Below are 14,176 nucleotides of genomic sequence, written 5' to 3'. Positions count from 1 at the left end.
ATGCTGAGCCAGAATTTAAAAGCTATGACTCCAGCATCTGAGCTATTAACTCTGTAGTGTACCTTATATTTCTTTTTATATACTATAAATACTATATATCATAAAGATATATTTGTTACTGTCAAATGTAAATGTCAAAGTAATGGTACAAATTGCTACTTTTCTGTGGAAAAACACAGTTTTCAAAATCAACAACCAGATTTCAACTATTATTAATGCCATTAAATTGGATGAGTGTTTTAATTAATGAATGTTTTAATTCTTCAAGTAACATATAACATTTGTTCTATGTCCGTAAGTTATACGTTAGTAAAATAATGGTATATAGAAAATATTAAGAAGTAACTATTACGGAAATCCTTTACAATAAAAACTAGAAAACCTATGATTATTTGAATTCTCCTTTATATGAAATCAAGTAGCTCACATCTCTATGTTCCAATGTATGTGCACGTAAACTGCATCACATCTTTGGATATTTTACAATTAGGTTGACCATATATTTTATCACCCAAATTAGAACATTTTTAAAAGTAAAAAGACACACTGTAAAAAGTAAAACAATTATTTCCAGAAAACTAGGTTTATGGTCACCCTACCTAGAATAAAATGTCATTACTTCTTCAGTAACTAAAATCCACTGGTTGAAGTTCAGTATAAATTTTAGGAAGCGGTGTGATGTAGTAGGGAAATAAAAGGCTTGAACTGAAAAACAGAACCCTGGATTCTCAGCCAATTTTGTTATTCATTAATATCCCTAACCTTCAGTTTCTTCCTAAATTGAAAGAGAGAAAAAAAATACTTTCCACCTCTTAGCAGTGTGATAAGGATTAAATGAGAAAAATGACCATGAGTTTTCAGTGTGAGCTACAAATTACTTATACAAATTCAAGTTACAATAATAAGTTCCACACTTTGAGAATACTTTTTAAATGAAATAAAATTGTAAAAAAAACTTCTAAAAATTTCAAGCTGTTTCAGAATAAAATTTTACTAGTTTTCAAGAGATATTTATATATATAAAATAAAATCTGCTCTCATTTTTTAAAATTAATACACGTCTATCTAAATATACTGGCTAGTTTACATAGTAGTTGTGATGGAACTGATATGCTAAATATTTTCAAAAGGACTTTTTGATAATCAACATGCTATCCAAAATTATGTTTTTAAATGAGTGTAAAGATATTTTCATAAAAATACTGTATAAAAACATTAGAATTTCTCCATATACTAGTAGATTTGAGAAACATGTGCTTTTCAAAATTGAATTATGTTTTCCAAAATCACAAAGAAATAAAAGCTTTTACATCAACTGAGGAAAACTGTGATCAGTTTTCATAATTGTCCATATTTCAAACTATACTTTTAACACACATCACAACAGACTCCCATTCTAGAAAGTGCCCAGATAAACTTGCCTTTAAGTGACTAACTACCATTATTTGGCTAGGGACTCCGTACCATCCTCTCCCAAACTCTTTAGTTTTCCTCAATAGGGGACTGAGATTTGTTTTCAAACTCTTAACAGGATCACTGAAAGGAAACAGGAGAAATACTTATAAAGGCAGGCCTGGATTGATTCCAGAGGCAAGTACACTCACAGCAATGCGTTGGAATTATGCCAAGGAGGGAAATGTTTTTGCAAATGAACATAGTGCCATGGTTAAGTATAAGGTATTTAATTCCTTTGTCAACACCACTAAGGTTAAAAATTAAGAAAGGTACGGGGTAGACAAAACAGTACACACATCCTCTTTCAGCTTAAACCATAAGAAGGCATCTTGAGTCCTTGAATCACATGTTTTTCATGAACTCTCACTATTAATACCTAATTTCACTTATTCCAATGCAGAATTAATGCAGATGACAGTGAACTAATTTTACTTTATTTTTAAGCAGTTTGGCGCAGTTTGCAGGCAACAATAATTTGCTACTCAAATGTGGTTCCAATTCTTGAAACCAAAATAAATGAATGTAAATAATCTTAATAGTACCACATTTAATGAGATGATTTTCATCATTTCAAAGAAACTGGAGACTTCACGGAAAATATATCTCTTCGCCGCATTTAAAGACTGCTTCTCATACTAAATTCTATACTTAGAAGTACAGAAGTCAAACAGTTCCTGGTTGATTTTCTTAGTAAGTAAATGTAGAGATCATTTGAGTTAAATTACACAAAATAAAACAAAAAAGACTATAATTTGCTTTAAAATTCTTTAAACCTTAAAAGAACAAGATCTTTAACGTTATTTCCCAGTTTCTTTTTAGACAAATTTAATTGTGTGCTTTTATATGAATTTTTATGTGTTCCATTTTTAATTGTGCAAACATTTTAAATTCCAATTTCACATCAATCAAAATCTGCATACTACTGAAACCGGCTGCTTTCACAGCTGAAGTGTAACAGTGTGTCATTAAAATGTTCTTATAATAGTTATTATTGAATCCTCCATCATTTTCAAGTACCTGTTGTTAATCTCAAGTCAATAAGAACATTCCATTTCATTGAATTGATGAATTCACTAAGAATATTTCTATACTTACCCAGTGGAATAGCATTCTGCCTATTAGTAGTGATAAATCTCCATCAGTTTTTGATTTCCATACATATGCAACCTGCGGGATGTTCTACTTAATAAGAAATACTACTAGCAAGGGAAAGGGAAAGATGACAGTGGGTAGACAGGTTTGACTCCATGGAATGGCCAGAAAGGCTGCTAAACTGGTCTAGGGGACAGGAATACATCATCTCTGTTTAGCTCAGAGCTCACTTTACAATGTCAGCTATGGTAGGAATGATAATTGAGTGCTGGGTCAGAGGCATTTTATATGGCAGCGACCATTCACATGAAGTATTTTAACACTTCAATCAGGACAGAAAAAATATATTTACTCAGTTATTCCATCTAAATAGTACATTCAGTAGAAATATAACACAAGCCACATATGCAATTTTTACATTTTTAGTAGCCACATTAAAAAAAGTAAAAAGAAATATTTGAAAGGCTTTTAACGTTATATCGTATTCAACCCAATATTTCTAATGTATGAGTTTTTCAAAATCAAAGTAACATAAAAAATTACTGATGTTTGCCACTTTTTTGTGTGTGTACCAAGTCTTTGAAATTCAGTGTGTAAGTCATACTTACAGTACATCTTAACATAGAATCGCCATTTTTTAGAGCCTCAGACTCACATGCGGCCACTGGCTACCTTCCTAGACAACACAGATCTAAATATTTACTAATTTCTTGAACCATTCTATGAGAATGAGAATTTTATAAAAAAGTAATGTGATTTACATATCAAACTACTAGAACCAAGGCATTTAAGTTCAGCAATGAAACAATAATACTTGCTATGATTCTTCCTGCTTTCTAATGGAAGCCAGAACAATACTGTCGCTAAAAGTCCAGGCTCTGGAATCAGAACATTCTGAGTTTTAATCTAAGCTAGGACAATTACTTACTAAGGTAACTGCAAGCAGTCTTTTACCCTTGACAGCCTCATTTTTTTTTTCTGTAAAATAGAGGTGATAATGTTATCTATCTCATTAAATGGACTCTTTTGTGTAGAGCACATGGAAGAGTATCTGCACATGGTAAATCAGCAAAAAACATTTAGTTACAATAATTATTTTTCACTACAATTCCCTTTAAATTAACTGGGAAGTACTAATATTAAAATTATACAGCTGCCTCAGGGGTACAAAGAATATATAAAAGTTATTTTGGGTAATATATTATGTTTTCAAATTTATAAGAGACATAATTAATATAACCTGATTATATTTTCAGGATATTCACAAACAGAAAAATATCTATTAATTTTGAATATCCCTGGACATAGTTTTAAATAGAAAAAAACTGGCCAATTATTATGACTACATAAAGCTATGTAAGAGAAAATTCAGTTTTATTACACAAAGGAAAAGGTTCACAAATTCATATGCCATTATTATTTCAAAACAGAAAATGTCCAGCTGATATATTCTGATAACTAAAACTTTACTTTGGCCCACTTCCACAAAAATGTAGTCTACCTAAAACTTGACTTATCAGAGGAACACTCCTTTTATTGTTTAGTCCTGGAAAGAAATACAGCTTTGGCAAAAGCAGTCTCAGAGATTTAGCAAGTGAAATCTGATGATTTTTGCATAGAAGTTTTAGTACTTATAAAAAATAATTCTAAGTTTGTAACTCTATTTGTATGTATCTTGTCTGTTAGAAGAACTCTTGTTAGCAGCCCCCTTCATGCCCTTTTCCTGCTACCCATGAGTCCAGACAATATGGGTTTCAAAACATAGAATCACACATCATTCAATCTTGATTAATGTCACCTCTCTCTGCCCAATCTCCTTTCTTAAATCTCATAGCCCAAAGTGCCACTGTTGTCTTCCACGTCAAGCACAGGGTTAGTTAAATCTTAGTAAGAAATACCATTATCATCAATATTTACTGCAATACCTATTGCACACTTAGTGCACTGTGGCAAATCATCAATAAGTTCAATAGTGACTTTGCTTAAAATCCACCAAATTGGACTGCTGGTACAAACTGACTCACCTGTTCAAATAATCATTATAACTTGAAATCTTTGACACTGAAACAGAAAAAAGTGCAAAGAGAAATTTTAATAGCACGTATTACTTACGTTCACAAGTGTCCCCTTTCTGCTGGAAGCCTGCTTTGCAGATACATTTTCCAATGGGCACTAACCATTCTCCTTCTGCGCTGCAGTGCATCCTGGGAGAGTTTTCCGCTTCTTCCTCTGCACTGCTCACACATGTCCCTCGGACCTCGACTAAAGAGGAAAATTCTGAACCAGTCACTGTATCTGGAAAGATAGCTAAGTTCTCAATAATGGACCAGCACTTCTTGTAGTACACTTTGACTGAAACCAAAGCTATGCAAGCCCCTACATCCTGAAAGGCAAGATAGAATCCCTTTTTGGACAAAGGTCCAATCTCTCTCACCTCAGTGTTAAGCTTCATCTTTCTTTCACCAAGGTCACCTTGAGTAAAACTTTCATCTGCAGCAATGGTGTCTATTTTGACATAGAGATTTTCTCTTATATTCCTGCCAGTGTCGTAGTCCGTTTCATAATAGTACAAATTAAAGGTTTCCTTGCAAGTTCCCAGGACTCCAGGAAGACTGTTACAATCCCTCAGGGTGAATTTCAATTCTACAAAAATCCTTTGTGCATTGCCTTTCGAAATCCAGTTAGTCCGCAGCCAGTTGTTTTGGTTGGGCTCCATGACCTGGCAAACCTGGTATGTTCGGATTGGGGTATAGTTCTCGTCCAAACCACTAATTTCTTCCCACTGTAAAATTTAGAAAAGGTCATCAGTCATTCATCAAATAATAAAATTAGGGTTTTGCAAGTGCCTGAGGACTCTTCAGTATGGCACAAATGCATATCTTTGAAAGAGTGAGGTGAACTCCTGTGGTGACAAACAATGTAACCTTTAGAATGAGTCTCTGTTCAGCTCCATCCTGGTGGCAGAACATCATTTAGGTTGCTTATATTGTTTATGCACACAATAAATCTTTTATTTTGCTTAGTATCTGTTTGCTGATGTATTAGTGTTGCTTTTTACGTGTTTGCTTATGCCAATGTCTCCACTGAGCTTATGTTTTTTATAGACTAAAGCACATAACGAAATTACTTAAATTACCATTTAATGCATATACATACAGCTACATGGCGGAATTTTTGATCATTCTGTTGACATTTTAAGTGTTGATGTTATATTTAAATTAAGAGAGTACCTAAAAACACAGGGAAGAAAATGCCAAGAGTACTCTGAAATGCAAGAGCATTTCACAACATGTTGATATTCATAATGGGGAATCTTTCTTTGAAAAATGAGATATAAAAGAGTAATGTTTTATAGAGCTGTTTATTTACTGCAGTGTTATATATAATATTGCCCATAATGCCACATAACTATAAATAGTTATAAAAGTATGATTCAACAGACAATAAAATGTCCATGGCAAGCCAGCATGTTGAATCACATTTAGGTAATAAGCCTTCTGACAGGAAAAATATCAGATGTTTAAAAATACCCATTCATATGCTGATATAATATATACTACAGCGAACTCATTTATTTTCACAAAAAAGGAAAATAATAAACTCAGCTGAATTTGCAAGAATTTAAAGCTTATTAAACCTTGCTAAATATTATTTTTATTGCTCATTGGTTAATAAATTCATTTTACCTAAAAGCCTAGTCAATTGTTGTTTATGTCCTTTCTTACCATTATTACAAAATTTTCAACTTTGTATTTATGATACCTTAATAGTGAAACTGTCACCTACTTGTATTAATTTCCCTAATAGGAAATGCCAAATATAAAATCCTATTAGTCTTCTAATCCAAAGTCACATAGCATGCAATATTTAAACTACTGCTTCAAGAAAAGCAAATGGGAAAAAAAAAATAAGCATGTGGTAATGAGTTTTATTTATAAAACTCGATCAGAAATATCAATTTCCCTAAATATTCTGTAAAATACTAGTATCTACTTTTAAAAGTAGCTCTGAGAAAACTAACAAGACAAAGTAGCAATATCCTGAAATTCAGAAATTTCTTGTGATGACATATATTTGCTACAATTTTATTATACACACTATCAAAGATCCTCAAATGTAGCAAACAGCCCATTAACATGTTCAGCTTTTTACTCAACACAACTTAAGTTTGTGACTAGTTAATGCAGTGCATAGTTTTCCATTTTAGTTAGCTGCTTATAATCTTCTTGAATGGCTCTCAGCCAAATATAACCAAATTCATCCATTTGGATGAGCAGAATTTTAGTATCTTAATTAGGTTGAAATTATTAAAAGAAGTGAAACTAGTAATAGCATCTAACAAAAAGTGAAAAGCTCCAAGGATAAATGTGCTCTTTTTAACAATTCCCTAGTTAGAAGAAGCCAAGGCTAATTATTAGAAAGGAATACAACTGAAGAACTCTTTTTTCTAGTTCTAAGAACAATTATATTATTTTGTTCAATGTATGAAAAATCAATTTTACTACCAATGAAACTCAGTTAACTTTAATGCTTACTTAAAAATTTACTCCTGAAGGGAAACTTTAAGATGGATTGAGACAAAATTAATGCATTTAATGCAACTTTTGGTTTATATCTTACTTTCTAAGAGACTGCAGTGATTTCTACACTGGGAAAGAAATCTTAGTTTGGCTAGTGTGCTTTTATAGTACGCTTACAAAATTATTTCTAGACACTTATATCTTAATAACATTTTATTTCAGTTAGATATTTAGCCACTTATAAGCCAACCCATTTCATACATGGGATAAACTGTCAATCATCATTGTCTAATATTATCTGCTGATTCATAAGATATGTAGGGTTAAGTTCACTCAAGATATTTTGCACTGATAAAATGTCCATTTCAGTCCAAGATAAAACAGAAAGTCATGGTTTATCATTTTATGGATTGCATGGATGAAATATTAGAAACATATATCAGTTTACTTCTCCTTACGAGATAAAAACCATCCTCTATCTCTATTTGTTTTAACTGATGAAGGGTGGAAAATGGGCCACATCTATCATTGGCAAGAAAGGTGCTCAATTTTTTTGTGAATGCCTTCCTATAATGCATATTATTTTACTCACGGAAACCATTCAACTTTCAAGGTTAAGTATGACATTCATACTTCAAACTCAGCCTACTTTTTATATTTAATCTGTAAAATACTTGTCATTTTTTTCATAGCTCTTTCTGACCAATACAGATAACTGCAATATGATCTTAAGCATCTCAAATATTCATTTTAAAAACCTAATCTACTTTAAACAGATTTGCATTGTTCACATTTTACGTTTTTAAACTAACTTCCAGCTTATGACATGTTCATTTCATGATGTTCTTAAACTCAAAAATCTCTTTCAGACTTACATTCTTTGCAAACTTTTTATATCCTCACTTATACTTAATGCTCTTTGACTCCAAACTTTTCATTGTACCAAAGATTAACTTAAGTAACAATGGGGATTACAATTCCCTTTCTCGGAACCTTTTTACTTAGTAAGGGATGAAGTATGTACCCTCTTTCACAATTAAAATAATACCCAAAGACACTGACATTGAACTAAATTTAAGTAAGTAATGTATCTTTCTGGATAAACAACACTTAACAGTCAGAATTTTTTTAGAATCTACTTATATTTTCATAAACTTTTATTGGACAGCTTTCACTTATTTATTGTAACAGATTTTTACTCTAAGTGCTTGCTCTGCCATCACTTCTGATTAATAAGAACAGGTAGCACATAGTACAAATTTTGGAGAATCCAAATCATGTTTCATAGCAAATTTTATGTTAAAATGTTGAGCATATTATACTTTTAGTTATCCTTTCATGTATATTTTGAATAATGCTTAAACATTTTTCAAAAGAAGAAAACAGATTACCTACTGTTTTTAAAGACCTACATACACACAACCTACCTGGTGATTATACTAAAGAAGTATAAAGTAACTAAAGAGGTTTGAGTTCATGAAAAGCATATTCTCTGTAATTAGTTAACATTTATAGCCTAGAAACTGACATATGGTCCCACTTACAGAAGAACTCAAAAGATAATCATTAAAGAGATTTTTTAAAATCTATTTTTCAGAGTTCTAAGTATACCATCTCTACTCCAAGAATTCAATGTCTCATTATAAACCCAACAAAATATTGAACAAGATATGTGAAATCAAAACAATTTATTTAAATGTGAAGAATCTGAATAACTCCATTGGGGAAGGGAAAGAGGGTTTTATTTCTTACTTTAAAAAATAGAGGTTGGTATTTTATGAGGAGAAGAACTTACCCCATTGGGTGGAGAGGAAATCCATTCCAACTCTGTTTGTTGTGCTTTAGAATCCAGCAGTAGTACTGAAAAAGAAAGTTGCATTTCTAAATGTTAGATGAAAAGTGAAAATATGTTTGTAAAAGTTATTAAAGTCAATCTAATTTTTAAAACAATTATCACTTTATGATTTAAAATGTATAAACATTTATTTATATTAGTGAATGCTGAAATATAGATCCACCTGACAAAAATATTCCACTTTCTTAAGGGAAGAAAGATATTGAAAAACCAACTTACACATTTAATTGAAATATTAAAATTAATTAAAAACTCAAAAGTATGAAAGCAAAGGTAAAAAATTGATATGTGATGCATACTGAGTCTGTAGTAATTGTATATTATAAAGAATTTTGTAAACTACTGAGTGCTCTAAACTTTGTCAAATAAAATAGTATTAACATAATAAAGCATAATTCCATATTACTCCTCAGTCACTGACTTGTACTATTCTTCAAAAACTATTTCCTAGTGCCTTTTGAGAATTGGAGTTTATTTTTTTAACTTTCCACACACAATATCTTCTCTTAAGCCATAATGAATATCATTAAAAATCATATTAAGCAGTGTTATTATGAGAAAAGTAAATTGCCTATCACAAGATATATTTCTGGGTTATTCAAACATCTGTTTTTAATATTTCTACTTTTTAAATTTACAAATATTTCAAAGCATTAGCTAATTCTCAAAATGGGATATTCAAACTTTGACTTGACTTTTAAAAACCGCTGTATTCTGCTTTTACACTACCATAAAGTATAATGCAATTAATTTATAATTTATATAAATGTAATAAATGCTCCGGATGCATTTACAATATAATGCAAGATAATGCATTCAAATGGCACACATTAATATATACCATGCTTCCAATTTGATATGTTTTACTCCTTTTTAGGACAATTAATCTCCTAAAGCATTCACTCTGCTCAAACTAGTTTCAGAGTTACGAGTTTGTATTCTTCAAAAATATTTCCATGATTCCATAGCATTTTAACAAATGAATCAATCTGTCCAGAAATAATGGTGAATATATTTTCAGGCATGTAACAATGCTTGCCATCAATCTCAACAAGATGTTAAAATTTGAACTTAAATGAAATACATACTTAAATAAACTTTTCAATAACTATTAATAGAGTAAAACACTGTGGTGTTAAAGGTAATGAAAATTTTTTACTCTAAGGAAAGAGAGAAGCAGTTGATAATGTGTTCGACTCCTTCACACTAGTCAAGGTTATTCCCTATAACCGAAAATAGATATACAAACACTTTTTTCTCAAAATGTTTTATACTTAAGACTCTCAGGGAGACCATGATAGCACGCACCCTTTCAAATAATAATAATAATAATTTTTAAAGCCACACTTTTAAAATACTAAGTTGTACTTCGAACTAGGAACATCAATAAATGTTTGGACTAATGAATTTATAGGAAATGATTTTTAAAGTTTATTTTGTTTTTGTCCTCAACATGCACAAACAATGTGGGTTCTATGTACTTCTCTTTAGAGATTATTTTTTTTATTATTTCCGTCTTTCGTAGTGACAAGTGAATTTTAAACCCAGGAGACTTTCTTGGGTCATTTTTGAAGGTGAAATAAGCACCGTGATGATTTACTGCTTTTCCGTTACCCCTCGGCACAGCCTGGGGTGAGAACCAGGGACCCAGGTGGGGCAGTGATGGCAAACAAGTTAAGAGAGAAACAAATGAGCAAATAAAAACAAAAGGGAAACCGGCCCCTGAGCATTTAACTAGCTCGTAAAGATTCAGCCCGTCTGCCTTCCGCTGTGTGCTCTCTGAACCAGCCGGTAACTGTGAGCTTTTGCCTTCCCGCTCGGAGCACCAGCCCCTCTTCCCGCCCGCGGAGGCGTAGCCTGGCGGTCAATCGGGAACGCGGAGTGCGGTCCGCGGTTCCGGGACTCTGAGCCCTCGCCGCGCGGGCTGGGGTGGGGGATGCGGGGGGTGTGGGTGAGGAGCGAGATGCCCGGCGCGCCGGTGGAGCCGGCACCCGGCCGCGCGGGCAACGAGAGCCGGGGCGGGGCCGTCGGCGGGGCGGGGCGGGGGCTGCCAGACGGGCGCGCCTGCCGCGCGGAGCATCCATTACGCCTCCGCCAGACCTGGGCACTCCAGGGAACCGGTGGCGCCCTAACTCCAGAGGGAGCCGGGAGGAGGAGAGAGGCTATCGGGAAGCGTCTTCTCAGAGGGGGCCGCGGCAGCGGCATTAAAGGAGAGGAAATACAACGGCTGCACTTCGCCTCCAAGCGTTAGACTGACTTATATGCGCGCTCCCAGTGGCGAGAACCGACCTCCCCGAGAGAACATGTGCGGGAAAAGTGGAGAAAGGAGGGCCCTCATCTTTTTCTAATCATTCCCATCCGCTCCAGAGAGCTAGGCACCTGCTCCAGGCGCTCCCTGGCGCTCACCCCCGGGTGCCCCGGCGTCGCCTCAGGGCTCGCTCGCTCCCAAAACGGCAGCCCTTGACCGCCGCGACTCGCCAGGTGAGTCGTCACCGAGAAGCGGAGCGTATTCGCCACCCCCGCCCACCTTTTAAACAGTTCACTTCTGCACGTAAAGAATTCGGCCTCCTAGAATCAGAATCCTCTCCACGTATTTCGCAGCCAGAAGAGAAACGCGGGCGAGCAAGCCATTCTGACTGCAGGAACCTCTCCCCCTAGTGATGCAGTTATTTATAGCTCAAACTCCAGCCGGGTCTGCGCTAGCTCGCGCGCGGGGTTTCGCCCCGGCGGTGCAAACTTTTCCTCGGGTCCCGAGATTCCGAAGCAATCAATATAAGTTTGCAGGATTCAATGCCCCTATTCTCTGATGTCACGCGAGTAGAAATGTGGGTTTTGGTGTGTATGGATGTGTGTTTCTAGCAGATGTGTGTTCATCTGCAAGAAGGAAACCGACAGCTGGGAGTTAAGGTTTGCTCTGAATGGGTTCAGCATCAACACAGGTTGCAGATGTGCAAACTGGGGTCAGAAGGTCAGGCTGGATCAAAGAGTAGGTCATGGCGTTTGGTTGCCGGGGTGGGGGGAGAGGTTTCAGTGACCGAAGAAGGCCCCATGAAGAGAATCGTAAAAAGCACTAAGTCAGGAAGTTTTCAGACATAGATGAAGCGAGTACCGATGCGTATCAACTCCCGACCCAAAGACCTATATCTGGTAACAGATTTCTCCATCCTACACACTTTAGGGACAAGTAATTATTAGTATTCTGCTTTTCAATATCGGGAAATCAGCTTTAGACGTACAGCCTGCACGATACGGAGGGGGGTGGGTAGATTGTGACACTGCTCAGAAGACGTTTCCATCGACAGGATTTATTTTTCCCCAGCTCCAACTACAGGCACCGAAAGGTATTTTTACCTTCTGTCAATGGTTCAAAGGAGAAAACGAGAGGAAAAAGCCATATACAGGAGTATCTAGCTGCCCCAAAGAAGCTTGCTCTCATGAACCAGAATTAGCCCCCAGGGTCCATGTCTTTCGCAAGGTTCGATCACTCGTTTTCCTTAACTGCAGAACTGTGGGGGCAGAGGTTTGAGGACTTCTGGTCGCCCAGGCGGCATCTTTTTATCAACTGCACAGTCCAAGCCCTCCTTTTATCCCCCTCCCCTTGCCCCCTACTCCCACCGCCCGCCCCTGGTCAGGCCGAGCCCGCTGGGCTGCCACTATCCCCGCGGCCGCCGGGACCTGCGCTGCGCGCGCTGAATGGAGATGTCTCAGGCCGGCGGGGCGCGGGAAGCGCGCCGTCCGCTGCTTCACCTCCGCGGCGTTATTGTTCCGCGCCGGCGTCCGAGCGCCAACCGCAGGCCCCCGCCTGCTCCTCCGACGCAGTGAGCACTTCATTAGTAACCCGAGCGTTCGGAGCTCACACAAGTCACGGCCCCTCAGGGAAGGCTCCAGCCGTTCGCCGGCGGGCTGGCCAGGGTTCTAGAAGCTGCACTCCCCGGTCTCGGACCAACTCTGGCCACAGCTTAATCCCAATGAGACGAACGGCGAGAGGAGGAAAAGCAGAGAGCTAGAGGAAGAGATCTGACCTGCCCCGGCTCCAGGAGAACGAGCTCGTCGGCGGTTCCCACACCCCCGAGCCCCCGCCCCCCCCCTCCGCCTTCCTTTGATGCTCACGCCCTCTGGACAGTCTGCGCCAGAAATCCCACTCTCGTCGGGCTAACGGCCCTGGGCGCGGGGCTGCAGGAGGCTCAGAGAGCCCCGCTAGCCACCGGCCAGCCTGGAGCGGCCGGAGCGGTGAGGGGGCGGGGAGCCGGCGGGGGAGGGTCGCCGGGCGCCGGAGGCGCGGCCGGCAGCCCCGCGGACCAGCCGGCTCTTGCAGGTAGACAGCTAAATAAATAAGTCAGAACAAACTTTGCTTTCCCATCACCTTACCTTCCTTTGCAGCCTGCGCTTCTCCGGTGTGTGCAAAGTGGAGCAGCCAGATGTAGCATAAAATAATCCATGAAGGGTGCCGAGTTTGAAAAACCATGGTGCATGGGCAGGTTTTATCTTAGGTTTCAGTTGAGCCGTAGCTTTTTAAATGCTGTTTGCTCCGAAGTATATGGGCTTTTTATTTTTTATTGCGCCCCACGCATTGATTCCCCTTCTCGATCTCCGGCTGGCTGCTCCACGTTTAGCTTTAAAAAAATTTTCCCCCCTCCTTTCGTTCACACTGTGTTTGCTGCCTGCAAGTCTCCGACTGCAGACCGGCCGCTTGCTCCACACTCCAATAATATCAATTAGGGGGGAGGGGGCGGGGCTCCGAGCCGAGAGCCTCCGCCACTCGGGTTGAGTGGCAGGCATAGCCGGCCTCCCAGGCGGCGATTCCCAGGGCTTAGGGGCGGGTCCCAGCGAAACGGCCGCCCCAACCTTGGGGGTTGGGTTAGGGGCGCGGGCCAATCGGCGGCAAGCGGAGTCAGGTTGCGGATACAGGATTCCCTCCAGGTTCTGAGCTCTCGGCTAGCTCTGGATGCTCCGAGGAGGACGTGGATGGCAGCCGAGGTGCGTGCTGCTGTGGGCGCTTGGCTTTTAGCAATCGCAGCTTTCGCGGAGCAAAATCAATCCTAAAATAACCCTCCTAATTTACAGTTGTGTTTATAGTAGTGCTCCTCGCGCTTGTTTAGAAACCAGAGCGATGCAAGCTCTCTCAGCTACCAAGCACGGAGCCGGGACAGTGAAATGAGCTGTGCCTTTAAGTAAAGTGGCTTTCACTTTGTTGTTACTCACAACCTCCGCGGGTTGGGTAACTTTGTTCTTTTTCTTTCTTGAAGGGTTACTA

General features: G+C 38.2%; 1 protein-coding gene across 7 annotated transcripts in view; it reads right to left on the bottom strand.

Moving 5' to 3' along the window:
* The window catches only part of EPHA7 (EPH receptor A7), a 214,201-nt gene extending 200,566 nt beyond the window's left edge, over positions 1–13,635 (bottom strand). For all 7 annotated transcript variants that reach the window (XR_011258815.1, XM_069599247.1, XM_069599248.1 and 4 more), the window contains exons 1-3: positions 13,291–13,635; positions 8,863–8,927; positions 4,660–5,329 (exon numbers count right to left, since the gene is read on the bottom strand). Coding sequence is in view for 6 of the 7 variants with exons in the window: in XM_069599247.1 (XP_069455348.1) it covers positions 4,660–5,329; positions 8,863–8,927; positions 13,291–13,387 (832 nt within the window). In the remaining variant the exon portion in view is untranslated. The remainder of the gene's footprint in view (positions 1–4,659; positions 5,330–8,862; positions 8,928–13,290) is intronic.
* Positions 13,636–14,176: the final 541 nt, after the last annotated feature.

Source organism: Ovis canadensis, chromosome 8 (assembly GCF_042477335.2).
Source record: "Ovis canadensis isolate MfBH-ARS-UI-01 breed Bighorn chromosome 8, ARS-UI_OviCan_v2, whole genome shotgun sequence".
NCBI lineage: Eukaryota > Metazoa > Chordata > Mammalia > Artiodactyla > Bovidae > Ovis > Ovis canadensis.
The sequence above is the reverse complement of the archived record's forward strand: the minus strand, read 5'-3'. Positions and strand labels throughout refer to the sequence as shown.